Source organism: Sceloporus occidentalis, unplaced genomic scaffold (genome assembly GCF_023333645.1).
Source record: "Sceloporus occidentalis isolate IW3139 unplaced genomic scaffold, rSceOcc1.0.p SCAF_12, whole genome shotgun sequence".
Lineage (NCBI taxonomy): Eukaryota > Metazoa > Chordata > Lepidosauria > Squamata > Phrynosomatidae > Sceloporus > Sceloporus occidentalis.
The window spans coordinates 15,742,070-15,761,370 of record NW_028316992.1 but is presented as its reverse complement, the minus strand read 5'-3'; the positions used below and the strand labels follow the sequence as shown (position 1 = coordinate 15,761,370).

Sequence of the window (19,301 nt, the reverse complement as noted above, 5' to 3'; positions counted from 1 at the left end):
AATGGGGAATAAAAACGGGTGATCATATCCACAGAGTGAAATTAAATATTAACACAGTATGTTTGAAACTAGAGATCTGCTTTCAAATTATTTCATTTTATTCCAAGTGGTGAATTTTATTTTTGGAAATCCAAATGCATATTTAAATTTAATTTATTGGTTCATATTTGCTTTTCCTTCTTGGGTTTAATTCTGCTGAAATCAAAGTGGCAAAGGGAGTAACGGAGAAAGAAATGGCTACAAGTGAATCGAGCAAGAGAATGAAACTGAGAAGAAATAAGGAAAAACCTGTTTTAAAGAGATAAAGGCTAAATTAAAGGAGGAAGGTAACCAAATAAAAAGATAGATAGATGAATAAATAAATGTAAGCAATGGAGAGGGAAAAATTCAAAGGACTGAAGAAACAGAACCCTGACTTCTAACCATCTTTTTCTTCTGTGTGATGAAGCTTGGATGGATGTCTTCGGCAGGTGCGCCATTTACCAAGACGCTTGAAGAAATTCTCCTCTTCATCACGCCCATTCTCTAGGCCACTTCCTGGCCCCCCTTCTGACAGCTTCACTGCACTAGTAAACTTCACCTACATAAAAGAGATTTAGTTATCCATTTATAATGCACCCTCTTTCAGGGCCTTCTGATGTTGGCTGAAGAAAAATCTGTGTAAAAGCAAACAAGTCGTGGTTTTTCTGTGTTTGTTGTTTAATTGTGTTTGCATCTTTCCTGAGAAAACAGTCCTCCTACACCAACTTCCTGTTCTTTACTGTGATTCATAAAGTAAATTAGCCACCAAGGCAATAGAGACTAACCATGGACAAAGAAAGCCAACTAGAGCTAACTGATGGTGATCTTCTGCAGCTTTTCCTGATGGTTGGTTGATGACATTTCACATTCTCATTGGGTACGGTCAGACTGCTTTAAAAAGGTGGGTTAATTTTTTTAGGCTGACCCCAGTTCAGCTTTTTAAGACCTGTGGCTTTACAAGGTGGTACTTTAAAGATAGCACTGGCAGGGAACAAGGTGTGAGTAACAACTTCCAGCAACCCTATTCTTTTGCACCAAACAATTTTCCTACCCTACTTAGGCCATTATTGATACATCTGAGCTCCTTACTTACCTCACTACAATCTTTTGGCCAAAGCCTTGGTTATGCTGCTGAAAGGCCCTTAAAAAATCCGTCCTTTCCCTGAATCAGGGGCAATAAGGCCAATGATGTGCAGCCTTGTTGCTGAATCTGGGGAGATAGGGCCACATAACACACGGCCTTATCTGCTCCAGATTCAGGATACACTCTTATTTTTTTAGTTTGTGCTTCTGCTGTTTGCATCACCTCCACCACCACTGACCCCTCCACCAGTGCTGCTGCCACTGTTGTCACCTGTTGCTTTTTGGGTTCACCACTCCCACTGACCTCTCTGCCAGCTCTGCTAAATGAGATGCCCGGATTACATGGTGGGTACTACATTTGTCCCCGAGCAATGGGTGCTCCAACAGAAGGAGGAGGAGGGAAACCGTTCAGGCCAGGAAAGGCCCCAGGATTTGAAGGTAAGGCATGAGTGGTGGAAGGGGGAGCAGTGGTAGCAGTGATGGTGGGGAAAGCGAGGGGAGAAATAGCAGTGGACCAAAATTCTGCAGGGACAGTCAGGTAGTGAAGACAATCTAGCCAATGTCCCTGCGGAGAAAAGGGTACTCAGATTGGTTCTGAAGTGGGTGCAGGGGAAGGAAGGGAAGGGGTCCATTCAGACTTTTGCCCCAGTGTAGCCCCAAGTCTTTAGACCCTAAGAATTTTACCTCAACTTGTTATTTTCATTTTTTTATAGGACTGGGACATTAATATACTTAAGACCCATGCCTAATCTCACACCTCATCTCCCTGTTGGTCTGTTACCTTGGAACTCTGCCGGATAAAAGAGAGACGGTCCACAGAGCTGATATCTAGAAGGTCTTCTACACCATCTGCCAGCCCAGAAAGGGATGAACGTTTCAGCCAATTTCCTGTATAAAGAAAGAAAGGGAAAAGGCAAGTCGTGTCTTGTAGAAGATTTCATATTGAAGGTATCAGCTTGTTCCCTGCTGCTTCAGAGACTAGAACAAGAACCAATGAGTTCAAATTACAAGAAAATAAATTCCACTGAAACATTAAGAACTTCTTCATTGTAAGAATTCTTCAATGGTGGACTCTTCTTCTTTGGTGGTCTTGGAAGTTGGATGGGCATCTTTCAGAAGTGCTTTAGTTGTGTATTCCTGCATGGCTGGGGATTGGAATAGATGGTTGTTGCACTGCCTTCTAACTCTATAATTATGTGATTCTGTCCCTGAAGCTACTCGCAATAGATATGAATCTCTTAATAGTATGAGGAAACTATGGAGATTATCACATTGCATTTAAGGCCCCTTATGGCACACGAACCCAAAATTCTGTAAGTCACATTTTTTATATATATATATATGCAAAAGGAAAACATGATGGAAAAAGGATAGTAATCAATGCATGTAATTGTAAAGGTTGGTAATGAATGCAGAAGAAGACTATTACAGGACGTACCCTCTTATCTGATTGGTTAGGAACTCGGCCACTATCAGAAAGTGGAATCAGTTGAAAAAGTGGAAACCGGGTTTTTTTAAGCCTGCAAATGCTTTTAGCCACCCTCAAAAATATGTAACACATTACACATCACCACACTGTTTCCATAGGCAAGGCTTGGAACCAGGCACAGGTGAGCGAGCAGTCCAAGCAAGCCTTTTAGACAAGAAAAATTGGCAAAACAATGAACCCTTCATCAAATTAATGGAACGTGTCTGTAATTTGCAAGCATCAAAAGAGCTAGTCATCAAAAAGTAAGGCTTTGAAAAGCGGGGGCTTCCTGTATATACATACGTCTACTCAGATAGTGTGTGTGTGTGTAATTATCACAGTCTGAGCAAACGTTTATCTGTGTGTGCACATGCATGAAAAAATGGAAAGTTGTTTGATAATTCAAGAAAGCAACATACTTTTACCTAAGGGAAGTTTAAGTTTCTTTCGGAGAGAGATCCGCCTGGAACGAGAACGGGAACGCCTCTCAGTTGTTGTCCCAGAGTGTGCTGTTGTGCATTCAGAGGTATCTGGTTCAGACTGGCTGCTGGTATCACTTGCTGCACTCTGTGATTTGAACATCTTCCGCCAGAAATCTTTGCGGCCTAGGGCTGCTCCTTGCATTTGTTCATCACTGTGGGACAAGAGATTACATGGTTGCTTACATGAACATTCCCAGGATTGAGGGGGGGGGGACATGAGAATACTTTACTTTTCTAGCTTTGCCCTGCTCTTAGGCAATTAAGGAACCACACGATTAAAAAAATGGCTTATTTGTTCGGGTCTAAATTTGATTTGCCAGTTTTAAATAGGCTGGTGAGGGACAACATTTTTTATTATAGTAATAATAAAATATTTAGCATTTATTTAGCATTCTGAATATCCAAAAACATTAAATATGTGATCTTGAAAACTATACAGCAATCTCTATGCAGCAGGCTAATATATTTCACTTATACCACAGGTAGGGGTCAGCAAAGATATTAAATGAGTCCCCCCCCCCCCCCTTAGATTGCTTAGAATGACACATAGCATGTAGCAACAGAGGGAAGAGCACAGGCTTCTGGGACCTGCTTTGTTTTTAACAGCTTTATCATGGTCCATCAACCAAAGCCAGATGCAAAATAGTGACTGGAGGAATGGGGCCAATCCCTTCCACACCCAACAATCTCTATATGGTAAAACTCTACAACTGGGTTACTCGATCAGGCATTCTGAGACAAACTCTCAAACAGAGCTTCACAAAGATCCTTATGAAGCATCAGCACAATTTATGCTCATGTAGGTGAGGGTTATGAGATATATTCATAGGCTATATCTGTGAAGAGAACCAGCATGACATAGTGCAGTGGTGGCGAACCTATGGCACGCGTGCCAGAGGTGGAACTCAGAGCCTTCTCTGTGGGCACACATGCTGTCGCCCCAGCACAGAATTTGCCAGAGTTCATTACTAGAAACCAGAGGGATGTGGCACTTTGCAATAAATAAGTGGGGTTTGGGTTGCAGTTTGGGAACTCAGTCTGCAAAAGGTTGACCATCACTGACATAGTGGTTTGAATGTGAATGAACCCTTGAACAAATCTTCAAGTCAGAAATGAATTGAAGGCAGACAGTAACAACAATATCCATGAAGGCCAGTAGGTGCCAAGGGTAATGACCAGGATCATCATTATGATCAAGGTATTGATCACCTGATTTCTTGGGAAATTTGGATAGATGTTAGAACTCCCACAAATATTTACTTACTGCTCTGGAGTCTGCATTGGGCGGCTTGAGATATAACTACGGCATTCATCAGGAGCAGAAGAAGGCTGTCCTTTGTCAATAACAACACTTCCCACTTCAGATCTATGCAAACAAAACAACCAGTCAGAGGAATAGTAGCCTATCTGTTTCTACAAGCCTTTTTGAATACTCAGTTCATTATTTCCATAACAAAGAGAAAGAGAGAGACAGAGAAATAGATCAATGTTTGCATTCTTTCCCTGTTACAAATCTATCATGAGAGAGAACTGATACTGAGATGCTGAGAAGACTCTAAACAGCCAGTTTATTTAAGAATAAGTTATTTACATAATAAGTTATTATGATTTTATCACTATTTAATGAATTCATATATACAAGTCTGGAACCTGAACAGAGCTACACACAGAACCTTCTAGACCTGAGTCACTTTTAGTGGAAATTCCAATGCTCATGTTCCATCACAAAGAATAAAAACGACCTCCTTCAGTTTCATGGAAAAGACAATAGAAAGAGGAGAAGCAGCTGTGTGTCTTGAGTTCATAGCTGACCATTAAAAAAATGCAGATAAGCAGCCTGTTCTTTGTAGTCTCAGTGATTCACACATATGGGTACCAGATAGAAAGACAGATAGTACAGTCACAGACCAGCATAAGAACAGCAAAATACAGTATGCAAAATACAATCAAAAATTCACAAAAGAAGTTAAAATATGTACCTAAGACAGATAAGCATCTGTTAGAGGACAGAGCCCATCTAATCCTGACAAAACCCAACTGGAAATTCAATTACTAATCTGTGGTACAAGTCACCTGTTGGATTTTAATGGCTGCTGCACAAAATTTAGCTACTTTATGTGTTATAGTAGGATTAGTGTCTGAAGGCAGCAAAGAAACAAAAGACTGTTCTGAGCATCCTGGATGTTTATGGTGTATCAGCAAAATAAGTTCAATACATAGGTCTTTATGGTATGGACACTAAAAAGTACACGCTCCACTAATTCTATGTGACCAGAATGACAGGGGCAAGTGAAGGTGTTATGTTGTTTAGGCACTTCTGGGTGTTTTTATTGTTTTATTGCTTCAATCCTTTATGTAAGCTGAGCAGTTAAATAGTATGGGTGCAACTCTTACTTGGGTCTAGCTTAGACTGGTGCTTTTTGGGGCCATCTTAGATCAAACTGGGTACTCATTTTAGCAACCTCAGAAGGCTCCAAGGCTGAGTTGTCCCTATGCCCATGGCTGGTATTGAACTCACAACCTTGTGGTTTGTGAGTGAGTGGCTGCAGTACAGGCATTTAACCACTGTGCCACCAGATTATTTCTAGTGCTATTGCTCTCATGGAGACTGAAAAGAAACTGAAAGAAGTAGCAATGGCCTGTTACAAACTGCCAAAATAAAGCTGCTTCGGGTCTCTTTGGAGGTATGCTATTTAAATGATGTATGGGTCCTAAGAGTCGGGAGGTCGCGACAAAGCCACACTCCATTCCTAAGCACTGGAGTGCGGCTTTGGTGCAGCTTCTGGATTCTTAGGATGCCTGCATCATTTAAACAGCATATCTCCAAAGAGACCCAAAGCAGCTTTATTTTGGCAGTCTGTAACAGGCCTTTGGCATGCCTCTGTGATGCCACTGGGGAGAAGGATGCTACCAAAGGCTACTCAACTCTTGAAGCTTTTGTGTGTAGTCCTGCACAGATGTCAGACAATGTATGAGTCACAAAGACTACAAAGAAGACTCCAGGATCCCTACATTTTTGCCTTGTGGACATAATACACATATCTGAATAGTCTTTCAGATGAATAACCTATGTGCACTGCTTAAGTGTACTTCTGCCCCATACATTTCATCAAGCTTCAAACATACTCTACAGTGCTTTCCATTGGATCTCAACAACATATGGACAATGTAATACTTCTTTGGGATTCTGTTATAATCCTTTTCATCATCCAGGATTTCTATATTCCTGCCTTGTGGACATATCATACATATCAGAATAGATTTTCAGAGGAATAACCTATGTTTACCACAGACCAAATAGCGCTAATATTATTTATCTTCTTATAAAAGATAGTAAAGAGTGTCGTCTTTGGTATGGCATATTTGCATTTAGGGCAAGCCTTGCTTTACAGCTTCATTTAATAATCTCTCAGCTTTTCCTACTTCAAATACAAACCTTTTGCTGCCGGATGGTTTGGATTCATGCTCAGTAGTTTCCTCTGTTCTTCTCCCTGGTGCCAACTTCTCAGCACTGTCCAAAAGTGCACTGAGAGCTACTCTTCTAAAGACATTCCCATGAGCCTCCTTGATAAATTGAACAAGTTGTCGGATGTCACAGTACAATCCCTAAAGAATGTAGAATATTATGAAAGAAAGAAAGAAAAGACCAATTGAGTGACCAATGTATTGTGCTTATTGTTGCAGTGTAACCAGGGCAAGTAGAGTCTCATGACCAGGATTTTTTTGTTATTAGCAGTGATGTTAAGATTTGGTTTCAAATGGAGAATTAAGACTCATTACCTTTAGAAAAGACAATCTCCTGGAGGCCCTAAGGACTAGCAAAAGTGGTTTGTTGGTATAGACCAACGAAGCTGCCTATACTTTTAGACTTACATTGAGGGTGTGACACTAGGAAGTGCCAAGATGGCACAATACTTGCAAGAATGACAGTGGTAAAGCTGGCTGGAGCATGCTGCCATTGTTATCCCCCAGAACTAACTTTTTCAAGCACTGGACTACCTGCAAACTCAAATTCATCATTACACTTCCACATGATAAAGGAGATCTAAAACTGTGTAATTCTTTGATCATGCCTTTGAAAACTAAATCACTTCATGTTCTGAGCTGGAACTGCTTGAAATTCCAGGCATCAGCAAGCCTTCATTTAGTACTCAATCCTGTTGGTAACTGGTGCAGCACATGGTCTATAGCAGACAAGCATCACAGTCCTTTTGAGGTCCAGCATCCCTTCATAGCCACTGGTAGAACTCTAAGTAACTAATTTTACCCAGACTGTCCTATGGCTGGCTAAACATGGCCCCTGGCTGGATCTCACCCTCAGGGTAAGATGAATGGAAGACAGTTTTCCAAGGGTTATATACTGCAGAAGCAAAGAAAAGAAATTAAAACATGCAAGCATGACCCATTTAATCCCAGAGGTCCAAGCAGAGCTCAAGAAAGGAAGAGACACTAGAGACCACATTGCAAAGATACAATGGATAATGGAGTGAACCAGAGAATTCCAAAAGAAAATTAGCATATGCTTTATAGACTGTAGCAAAGCCTTTGACTGCATAGATCATGAAAGGCTATGGAACGCCCTTAAAGACATGGGAGTGCCAAAACATCTGATAGTCCTAATGAGGAATCTGTACTCAGGACAAGAGGCTACTGTCAGAACAGAACAAGGAAAATCAGAATAGTTCCCAATTGGCAAAAGGGACAGACAAGGCTGTATCCTTTCACCCTATCTGTTCAACTTGTATGCAGAACTTATAAAAGCAGGTCTGGACACAGAAGAAGGAGGGAAAAGAGGAGGAAGAAATATCAACAATCTAAGATACCCAGAGGACACCATAGTACTAGCAGAAAACCTCACAGACCTAGAACCTTTCCTAAGGAAGATCAAGGAAGAAAATGCAAAGGCAAGCCTACTATTGAACATAAAGAAAACAAAAATAATGACCATGGAGAATCTACACAAATTTAACCTAGACAATGAGGAATAGAAATAGTAAAAGAATTCTCATACCTGGGATCAAACACTGATAGGAACAGAGTCTGCAACCAAAAAATCAGAAGAAGATTAAGAATGGGGAGAGCAGCTATGAAAGAACTAGAAAAGATTCTAAAATGCAAAGATATACAACTCAGCATAAAAGTTAGAATCACTAGAATCACAAACCATTGTATTTCCTATTACCATGTATGGATGCAAGAGCTGGACAGTTAAGAAAGAAGATAGGAAGAAAATCAATTCATTTGAGATGTGGTGCTAGAGAAGAGTGTTGAGGATCCCGTGGATAGTCAAAAGGACAAACAAATGGGTCCTAGAGCAGATCAAGCTAGAAATCTTCCTGAAAGCCAAGATGACAAACCTGAGGCTGTCGTACTTCGGACACATCTTGAGAAGGCAGAACTCATTGGAAAAAACAATAATGCTAGGAAAGGTGGAGGGAAGTAGAAAGAGAGGAAGGCCGCATGCCAGATGCATGGACTCTATTAAGGAGGTCATGGGTATAGGTTTGCAGGAATAAAGCAGGAAGATGTCTCATCCATAGGTTCGCCATGGATTGAGATCAATTTAAGAACAGTTAATGACAACAACAAATAACCTATCTCCACCCCAACAGGAACGAGAACTATGCAAGCAGCTAGTTTACTCCCCTGCTCCAGCCCCAGCTGCATATAATTTTTGCAGTCTTAAATTTTCAAGTTAATGCAAAGCTATTTAGCGAAGCCCACTCGATACAAATTAACCTTTCCTATGCAACTTGACAGCTGTTAAAATATGACCATATGTTAACAAAGACATCTGTTTGGTGGCAGAGGCCAAACTCTTTATTTCTCGAGTGTCACTAATGTGATGTTAATATTACTTCTATCGCCATGAGGAGTTTATCACACAGGAGGAAAAGTGCCCAAATCCCGTGGCTAAATGGGGTTTAAATCTTGGGAATATCCTGCAAGAGTGGGATTATTTTCAGATATGTTAGGCAATTTTGACATTAAAGCGACATTAACCTGTGTAGAAAGCTGCAAAATCACACTGCTTTTTAACTTTGGATTTTCCCAAAGTTAAAAAGTGGTGTGATTTTTTGGCTTTCTGCATAGGTTAATGTCATGTTAATGCTCAAGTCATGTATCGTCATCTGAAAATAATCCCACTCTTGCAGAACTTAAACGCCGTTTATCCATGAGATTTGGGTGCTTCCCTCCCTTGTGATAAATTCCTGAGATGCTCACAAACAGGAAGTGGATTTGATCAAGAAATGTGTGTGTCAGAATTTATCTCAGATTGCTCTGAAGGAGAATTTCCAAAAGCATCCATCTTGCACACAAGGAAAGGACTTTTTCAGGTCAATTCATTGTCCAGATAGGAATCCAGACATACTGCATGAGAGAATTTTGCTGTTTGATGATCTTTTGAGCTACACTGTAGATTTCCAAAGGCATATGACAGCAAGGTTTTACATTAAGGAAAATGGCAAAACCCAAGTCTAGTGAGAATTTGAACACATGAAAACTGTATCAATAGGGCATATAATGTTCTTCAAGCAAATGCATGATGTGCATATTTGCCTTACAAATGTGTATCCAGCAAATGTCATGCTCTCGTATGTCGATAGTAAATGTCCATGCCAGTAGTGTATGATAAATTGAAATGAATGATGCCAGTATGACAGGACATACATAGAATTAAGCATGCAAAGGTTGTCCATACCAGATTCTCAGGACTATGGAGCTCATGTGTAGTAGAGGCACAGCGGGTGATCAAGGATTTGAACATTGCACTGACAATAATACCTTCCACGCTTTGGGCTGTAGACTTGTTGTCCATTGTGGTGAAGTTATTTCCAAAACCAGCCTTGTCTGCAAAATGCAAATGTGAAAGGGTCAAATTGTACTGTCAAGACAAGAATTACTGCACATGACTTAATAATACCTCTGAAGCCAGCATCTCCCATGCTTGGCTGCGATGCCCTTCCTCTAAGGGAAAAGTGGGACACTTATAAGGATAGACTACACTTACTGTCAGTAACGGGCTCCATACAGAATCCTAGTAAGGCATGTAAAAAATCGACCACATTGTTGAGTGAATCTTTGTTTACATAGTCTCTCATGGTTTGGCGGAACTGCATCTTATCCAGCTTGTACAACTTTGTGAGGCAGTTCTGGGCCTATAGAGAGATATTAAGAACCATCAATGGACCCATTGTCAAACTGATGACTTGTCACCTTTTTAAAAAGCGATTGTCTGGAGCATTCCAATACATTCCAATACAACAGAGTGGACCTTGTTCACTCCTGTCCTCCATTGTGGTATACTGCAAAAGCAGATGACATTCCAGACTCCACATTGTTACTGATGCTGGGTATGGAAGACCTTCCTTTCAGTAAAAGGAGTTGGAATAAATCAGGAGAGGCAAAGTGTGGGCTGTGTGCTGCATGTGGCATTCGGGACACAAAGTACGGCCCCAGAAACCCCCATATCTTTTGTAAACTGTGTGCTAGTTTTCAGGCCATTTTTACCCCCAAACTGGCCAAATGAACCTCAAACTGGCTTTAATTGTGACAGTTTAGTTCCTTCACCCCAAGCTCTGCACCACTGGGGAAAAAAAAGCTGAAAATTGGCCAAATGGTGATCAAAAGTGTTGTGATGTCACATCCAGTGCATCCTCCCCCTGCAGCTGCCAACCCCTGAAGTAGATCGACGTTGTGCAGCCTCAAGATTGAGGGGCTCTAGAAAATCTAGATTTAAAAAGAGAGGTATATGAGCATCAACATCCATTCGTTCACTCTTTTGAACTGCCATACCTGATGTCTTAGGCGATCTCCAGAGAGTCCTCGGTGACCTTCTCCACAGCCATAGGCACAGCCCAAAGACTTCACAATTTTTATCAGCATTGTCAAAGCCAACCTATGGGTGCTTACTGGAGTACTTTCCTCCTTCAAGTTCCATATTTTAGGAAAGGGGGAAAGAGAATTAAGGACAGTTACCCATGAAACTGCAGCAAACAATTCAGAGGATTTCTTTCTATACATTTCCTCTCAGTTTCTTTTTCTTTTTTGTATATCCAAACAATGCACTTGGCAGAGAATAAACAAGGTTTTCTAGGGGAAAGGGGAAGCATGCGGTTTTATTCCTCCAAGCTTAAAATCTATTTTTAAAACCACTTCTATGGTTTAATGCATGTGATATCAGTCATAGGGCACTTTGTATACATCTATGTTGAAAAAAAAAAACCATACTTAATAGAACAATAGTAGTACTGTAGTTAGAAGAATTAACATGACAACTGTCCCAACTCATCAGTGGTACAAATCTATTTGCCCACTCAGTTTGACATTTAATAAATTTTACACAGGAATATTTTTCTTGAAATGATTTTATTAAACTTAATAGAATTTTTAGAGGCAGAGCTCAACATGGACAAAAACAGTTACAGTCGCCGCTCTGTTTGTGCAGCCTTGAAATTCACACCCTTGCTTATGTGCGAGTGGCAAATGGAGGGGGAACATAATGGGGCATGTGTCCGCAGCACACACCTGCGTGCACCCGTGGTCACACACCACCATTCAAGACTATGGCGGGTTATAAACCACCGCTTTGCGGCGATCTCCCGCCGCCGCTGTTTGCTCCGTAAGGGAGCCGCTGCAGCCAAACCGCGTGGCTCCGTTACGGAGCAAAAAAGAAGCTCCAAAATGGAGCTTCTTTAAGTGGCGCCTCTATGACGTCGCGAGGCGCCAGGGGCAGTCTCGCGATGTCATAGATTCCGCGACATGTTTGGACGCACAGCGTCCGATACGTAAATATGGCAGCGGCCGTGTGGAACGGCCGCCGCCATATTGTACGTACAGAATACGTACTAGGGTTAGGGGGGTGCGGAAGCACCGCCCCTTCCTAATCCTAGTATGTATTCATTACGTACTAAATGGCGTTCTGTAACCCGCCTATGCTTGAATAGTGGTGAGTTTCCATTTTTGCCGGGGTTGGGTGGATCCAGAACGGATCCCCTGCGAAAACAGAGGGCCAGCTGTATATGGTTTTAAGAGTTGGGAGTTGAGAGTTAAGCAAAGAAATACAGAAAGAGCAGTGGTCTGCCTGGGCAGCCACTCTCACTACTTTTTGCAGCCTTGATCCAACTTTTGTAACTAGTCCTCTCTCTGTACAATACTTCTTGAAATGTCATGGTCGATTCATGTAAATATTCAAAGTGCACAAAGTATGACCATGGTGAGGCATTCAGGCCATTAATTCTTACATTGATAGGTAGTCAGAAAAAACAGCACCATCTCTCAAAGATAATATATAAAATAATAGCTAGTGTGTTATGTAACCCAGGCTACCATCCTTCTAGTGACTAGTGTAAGTTGCACTATGTATATGGACTGATTATTTATTTATTTATTTATTTTATAATGTACAATGGTTGTATCCAACTGATAAGCAGAGTTGTGCATTTGGAACAATTGTGTATGCAACAGTGCACTGAAGTACACACAGTAGCATACTTTGCACATTGTGCATTGCAATTGCACAATGGGTTGTCAGACATGTGCCTTGCCTATTTATCTACACAGCTTGTAGTACATTGGTATGCCATACAGGGGTTGTGTAATATTAATCCACTGTGGATATTTATGCTACACTGGAAGGACATAGGATCTCAGCCCGAAGGTATTTCTTCATGGATACAGGTGGATTCAAATCTGTGCAATCAAACTGAATCATCTGAAAATAATTCAGAAGCAAGGAAGTGCACTGGTAACTGCTAGAGCCCCATAGTCAAGCTCAAGCGGAGTGACAACCTTATCTCAACATTCCTGTTTTCTATTTAGTTATAACCTTCCCATGGAGCCCTAGTTTTTTCTCATGGGGAAAGCACCTTCTCCTCAGAGAAGTACATGACTATCATGCATCTCAGTAATATCTTCTTTTCTTATCAAGAGCAATCCTAGGCTGGTAGCCTATTTGAGCCTAAGGTTTAGTGCTGCCAAGGGGGCTCCCCTGGTCACCACCAGTTGCTGCCACTTGGAGCTCCTCAGCCCCTTCCCCAAATGTGTTCACTGGCTTTAGCCCTGGCAACGAGTAAGCAAGTCTTGGAACTAGACTAGAGCAGTGACTTATGGAAACAAAATACAGGCTACACATACCCCTATAGTTGCTGGTAACTGAATTGCAGGGGAAATAAGTTTTATTCCGCAAACTCTCTTTTTTCTAGCAAACTCATTCTAGTTGGAGGAACAACAGCAGCAACTCAGAAAAACCAAGGCCTTCTGGATGTTTTGCTATTCATGGTTTTACTCAAGGTGAAGTCGAAGGCTTTTACTCAAGGTTTTACTCAAGGCTTAATGGCTGCATCAGGAAATGCTGTCGGGCTTCCTAAATGAGTGCTGCACTGAGCAAATCTAAACTTATTGTCATATATTTAAATGCAAAACTACAAAATGGTTGTAGTAGTCTTTAAAATCTCAAACAGAAGTCATTGATGCATAGTCAAGTATTCTCACACAGCTCCCAAACCTGCTGGAGCACCGGGACATAAACTGCTGAAGAGAGAACCTGAATCAGACTACATTGGATTCTGGCATTTTGAAGCAATGGCAGTGTACCACAGCAAGAATCTTGGATTAGAATTTTAAACATTGCACCTGAATACACCCATGGGCATGGGCAAATCACACCAGAGAGGATTTAGCCACATAAATATTGTTCAGAATATAGAGATAATTCATGATATGTATAAAAGCACAGTTTGGCATACCTTAATGGTGAATAGCTTTTACACAGGAAGCTCAAAATACCTTGTCTTCCTTTTTGTCATTCTTTTCATAAGGTCTTCCTCCGCCTTCTCCTCCACCGCCATCTCCACCGCCTCCATCTCCTCCAGCACCACCACCTCCACTGCTGCTGTTGCCGCCGCCGCAACCACCTCCTCCTCCTTCACCGCTACCATCTCCAGCTCCACTGACTGGAGGTGCCCCAAATGCAGATGCTGAACTACTCAAAACCCCCTTGAGTTGAAAGGAAGTCTCACTTTGTCTCTTTTCAGTAGACTCATTCTCTTTATTCTCACTTTTCCTTCTGGTCTTCTCCACACAGGGCACCACCCCAAGCTGAAGCAGGCATTCCACAATATTGAGGGCCACATCACAGATTCGGGAGCTGATGTCATGGTTCAGGACCAAATAAACAGCTTTGAGAACCACCTGGATTTGGGGGAGGGGGAATAAAAGGGAAGATGCTGATTGTTTTCTTGCTAATTTACAACCTGCAAAATCCTGACTACATTGCTCTTGGCATTGTATATTTGCCTTACACTTACAAAGTGAATTGCACATTTTAATGCACTGGACAAACTTTGACACAGATGGTATGTTTCACCAAGGTGACTTATGATGTGCATGAAAGTATGTGAACTGAATTGGATATGGATGTGGATATGTACAACTTGTACAAACCTTGCTGAGCCTGTCACTACCTTGACCCAAGGCTCATTCAATGCAGTTTTCTAAAAGAACTACATTTGCATCAACTAGAACTCCACTTATCATAAAAAAAAAAAGATACTAACATAACTGCAGCAGTTATTGAAAGAGTGCTGTATGATCAAAAGCTTGGATAGCCTCAAGGTCTTACAGTCATCAATCTCTCAGGTACTCTGAAATTTTGAATTACCTCCCATATACTTTCTGCACTGTGAAAATAGGAGAGACCTGAAGCCTCTAAAACAGGGGTGGGCAACTGCAGGGGAAGGCTAGGGCGCTGCATTAGCCCCCCCCCCCCCCAGGAGACCTTAGAGGGCTGCAAATGATGCTTCAAATAATAATAATAACAACCAATAAACAATTTCTGCACCCAAACACCTATAAGGGTATGAGGGCATTTTCACCATGTCTTGGACTTCAAAAAGGCGTCTCCTGGCCCTAAATTGCCACCCTGGAGCAACATGCAAAATGTGATGGAAATGCTTACCAAGCTTCCTAGTGAACATGTTGGGGCATTTCAGGGCTCTATCTATCTATCTATCTATCTATCTATCTATCTATCTATCTATCTATTTGATCTTGAGACTCCCCAGGGATCAAACACTCTCTCTCTCTCTCTCTCTCTCTCTCTCTCTCTCTCTCTCTATATATATATATATATATATAGAGAGAGAGAGAGAGAGAGAGAGAGAGAGTGTTTGATCCCTGGGGAGTCTCAAGATCAAATATTTTTTGATCCCTGGGGGGCTCAAGGGGGCTCTAAATGTGGTGTAAATGTTCTCCGCAGTCCATTTGGGAGCATTCTGGAGCAAAAATGCTTTTAAAAATATTTTTGACCCATGGGATCACAAAAACAGCCCTGAGAGGCCGCATGCAGCCCATGGGATACAATTTCCTCATCCCTGCTCTACAATGAATACTTTCTGACTGGTGGCAATATAGGCATAAAACAGACACACACATTTTGCATTTCATCAAGGACAGACAAAAATCCCCTCTCACACAACAGTCACATCTTTTAGCTCTAGATTTTTGTCCTTTTTCATACAGCAAGCCTCCCAGTGAGAACCAGCAGCTTATTTTGGAGCCTCCTTCAAATTTAATGAAGGATAAATTTTGTATTCAAAGGCAGCAACAATAAAGAAGCTTTTCAAAATGGCAATTATTTCAGATGGGGGCCATCACGTTTGAAAGCAATTAATTGTGATCTGAATGTTATAGCTTACACTTTGAAGATAGCTGAGAAACAGGAGGAAGGACTTTTTGAGCACTGTTTTTTTTAACCTGGCCCATACTAAAGACATGAGGTGAATAACAGAAACTCATTGTTTGAAAATAAAAACAGACATGGGCTACATAATCAAACATGCAACTTCCAGATAAGGAAAGGAATAGTCTAATTTTATTTTCAGTTTAAGTTTTAACCAGACTTTCGTAAAACAGAACATATCTCAGGGCAATTCTATGAGTTGTTTTCACTGATAATTTAACACTGCCCATTCAAATACTGGGGTTATCTTTACACTGTACTTAAGGAGAAAGACTGGGAAATAACCAGAGCATTTATCTCTCTTGTACAGCTAGCTACAAGTACAGAAACAGACACCTCTTTTCACTGCTATTTACCGAAAGGTCTAGCATGCCGTTCTTGTGGACAAAATTGCTAGTGCCGTCTATGTGGTCAGTATCCTCCAGACAGCTATAGTTGATGCAGGAATCTGTCAAGCTCCGAGGGAGATTGGCGCACGCCAAAGGCTCATGAGGCAATTCTGGTATGGGCACCTGGTTGCAAAGTTTGCGCATGTGCTCACTGAAGAAGTCTGCATAGCCCACATTGAAAGAGGCCAGTGTGGTGTTAAAGGTTGCCACTGTGATGGTGGAGATCTGAGAACGGACTGTGCAAAAGTACGAAAGATCATGTTAGATTGGAATATGAATTTATTTTGTTATATTAAACATAGGGACTGTACTTTGGAACATCACAAGCTTCCACTAGTGCCACCATTATGTTCCTAAAGAGTAAAACATCTGTTCACAGAGAAATAGCTTAGGAATCAGCTAGGTGGAAATCTACTGTTGTCCTCTTTGGGAACTTTCTAGGATCTAGCAGTTCATAGAGATGCAATCCAGTTAAAAGAAACTGAGTATTTCAACAAAGTATAAGCTTTAATTCCACATTTGTTAAGAGGAATATACCTTCTTGCTTTGTTGTGATGTTCAAGTTAGGAAAGCATACCTACAAATGGATAACCAATACAAGGTTTCTGCTATTGAGTTCCAGTGTAACTGAAAAGCTTGCACATTATCAGAGCTATTACTTTATCTTTTAGAAAGACATACACTTGTAGAATAAATGAGAGGCAAGCACTTCAACGTCTTTAAATTTTCCATCCAGGAAAGGGAGAAAACCACTGTGTCCAGATTCTTTGAATAAAATCTTACCATGGCTGTTGGAATGATCCGGTAGGTCAGTAACCAAGGTATGATGGGAGTGGGAATGCCTCGCACTCAAGCTCTCCATCTCTGTAGCTGCATCAGAACTACCCCGTCGGGTAAACCTCCCTACAGCAAAGGGCAGAAGCACATCATTCAGTTTGTAGTACATCAAAACAGAAGATTTTTATGCAAACTTTGTAATAAGACAATGGGGGGGAAAGAGCTGGGATTTACAGCACAGGATAGAAGTCTATTTCTCTGTGCAGTCTCACCACGTACGTTACAAACTGTGAACATTTGAAATGTATCCTTTGAGTGCCAGAAGATGGTAGATTGCCATCATAGCTGGTAGACCAGAGAGTATATGGATACTATTTTGAAAAAACATCCCTCCCTTCCCAAATCCAGCAGTTTTTCTGTGATGCATTGTTCGTATGCCATAGGAAACATCCTTCTTCACTGCAAATAAAGTAGGATTGTGGGAGCAATGCTACCACTTGGAAGTCTCCTCCCACCTCCACCCCATTTTATGTGAGAGATGACTGGCCTTGTCAAAGTAAAGGGGAGACTGGAAACGTGCATTGCTTATAACACTCAACAATTAATGCATGACATAAAGTTAGGATTTGGAATGCCATAGTTATTATGATTAAGCAGACTACAAAAATGTAAAGATAAAGTGGAAACTGGCAGAAATAACAGCATAAACAAAAGAGCAATTTCTGTAAGGATGGCATTAGAATGATACTATTATGAACTCCAAAGCTAATTTTCTCTGGCCTCTGGTCATCTTTAGAAAAATGCCAGGCTGAGAAAGCTGTTTGCTCTCAGGAATGTGTTGTTATTCACCTAAGATAGTGGTTTGCCACCCTCCTCTCTCCATGCCACGCCTGTCTTCACCGATCCCAGAGAAGCTTCCAAAAGAGAATGTGCTTCGAGTGGGTGACACATCTAAATGGTCTTCATGGAGCAAGAAGGGTACCCCCATCCGCCGATGCCGTTTTTTCCCCGCATGGTGGAAAGGAATAGAGCCCTTGCGCTCACGATCTTCTTTGCGGCTCTTGAACTGCAGGAAGAATTGCATGGTGGGGTGGGTGGGTGGGTTAGAATCTAAGTAGCAGAGCTCATAAGGAAATTGCTTAACAAACAGAAAAGGTACACAGTGAAATAAGAACAGGAAAGGACTTAGAGATGTGGGCTGTTTCCTAGGAGTTTGATTCCTGAATCCAGTACAGGAATGCACCTCTCACCAATAACTATGACTTTCAGTCAAGTTGGTAGTTTTAGGGGAATCTCAGCAATTTATATATCCTGTAATAAGTACACAAAGTTCCATAGTCAGCAGCAGTTAAGTAGATTGAGCAAATCCAAACAATCCTGCATAGTACAGGCAGCAGGTGGTCTCCATATTAGTGAGATAGTGAAGCTACTCAGGGGTCTCAAGTTTGCATTTCTTTGTGAGTTCAATAAAAAGCAAACTCTGAAAAGAGGCAGGTCATTTTGTTCTTAAAAGACTTTTGTTGTGAAGGTCATTTTTTTTCATTAAAGTTTCCCCTCCCCTGTTTCCCACAGCTATAGGTGCAAATGCTTGTAAAGGAAAAAAAAATGTTTACTAAGGAAAACCAAAGTTCTTCATGGAAAGACTGTAATAAAATTCACAACCTTCTGTAGCTGCCTTTTACTAAACATGAATAAATGGGCCACATAAATAAATATAACTGGAAGACTTACACATGTATGTTGTCTAAATTCCGCATAACACACATGTATGTTGTGTAAATGTTGTGTGTACATTTTGGACCCTACAGATGGCTTCCTCTCTCGAGCATAAAGACCTGCTAAAGATTTCCTGCATATAAACCATGGGCCCAAGGAAAAACATTATGTGGAATTAAGGACAGGTCTGAAGTTAGAGGGGTAGTTCAATGAGGTTGGCCTCTTTCATCTGGGCTGAGCAGTCGGTAATTTTGACATGTCAAAAGACCACTAATGTAATTTATAGTTTTACTCACCTTCTTAAAAATATTCATCCCCAAATCTGAGGAGAGGTCTGGAACTGCAGGTCTCCGCAAGTTGGTTAATGATACTTTGGCAAAAGCTTCTGTGCTTAAAGATTTTTCCTCCTCGTTGCATTTCATTGTGAGATCCTACACTCCCACAAAAGGACGACAAACAAACAATTGTGTATAGCACAGCTGGATAAGCAGTTACAAAACCTGGTATTACATTACTATGTCCCCCATTTCCTTGTGAGGGTTCCAGGGTCAATATTATTTGATTTGATGAGACAGCACTGCAAACTTGTGGTGACTGTAAAATGTTTTATTTATATTCGCATG

The 19,301-nt window shown here is 41.2% G+C and overlaps 1 protein-coding gene across 2 annotated transcripts in view; it reads right to left on the bottom strand.

The window, feature by feature from the left end:
* UNC80 (unc-80 subunit of NALCN channel complex) overlaps positions 1-19,301 on the bottom strand; it is a 166,757-nt gene that overhangs the window by 114,766 nt on the left and 32,690 nt on the right. For both annotated transcript variants that reach the window (XM_089477635.1, XM_089477634.1), the window contains exons 9-21: positions 18,975-19,109; positions 17,812-18,028; positions 16,969-17,088; positions 16,153-16,421; positions 13,843-14,247; positions 10,852-10,983; positions 10,067-10,214; positions 9,758-9,906; positions 6,491-6,660; positions 4,319-4,420; positions 2,992-3,206; positions 1,886-1,992; positions 424-580 (exon numbers count right to left, since the gene is read on the bottom strand). In XM_089477635.1, coding sequence (XP_089333761.1) covers positions 424-580; positions 1,886-1,992; positions 2,992-3,206; positions 4,319-4,420; positions 6,491-6,660; positions 9,758-9,906; positions 10,067-10,214; positions 10,852-10,983; positions 13,843-14,247; positions 16,153-16,421; positions 16,969-17,088; positions 17,812-18,028; positions 18,975-19,109 — 2,326 coding nt within the window. The remainder of the gene's footprint in view (positions 1-423; positions 581-1,885; positions 1,993-2,991; positions 3,207-4,318; positions 4,421-6,490; positions 6,661-9,757; positions 9,907-10,066; positions 10,215-10,851; positions 10,984-13,842; positions 14,248-16,152; positions 16,422-16,968; positions 17,089-17,811; positions 18,029-18,974; positions 19,110-19,301) is intronic.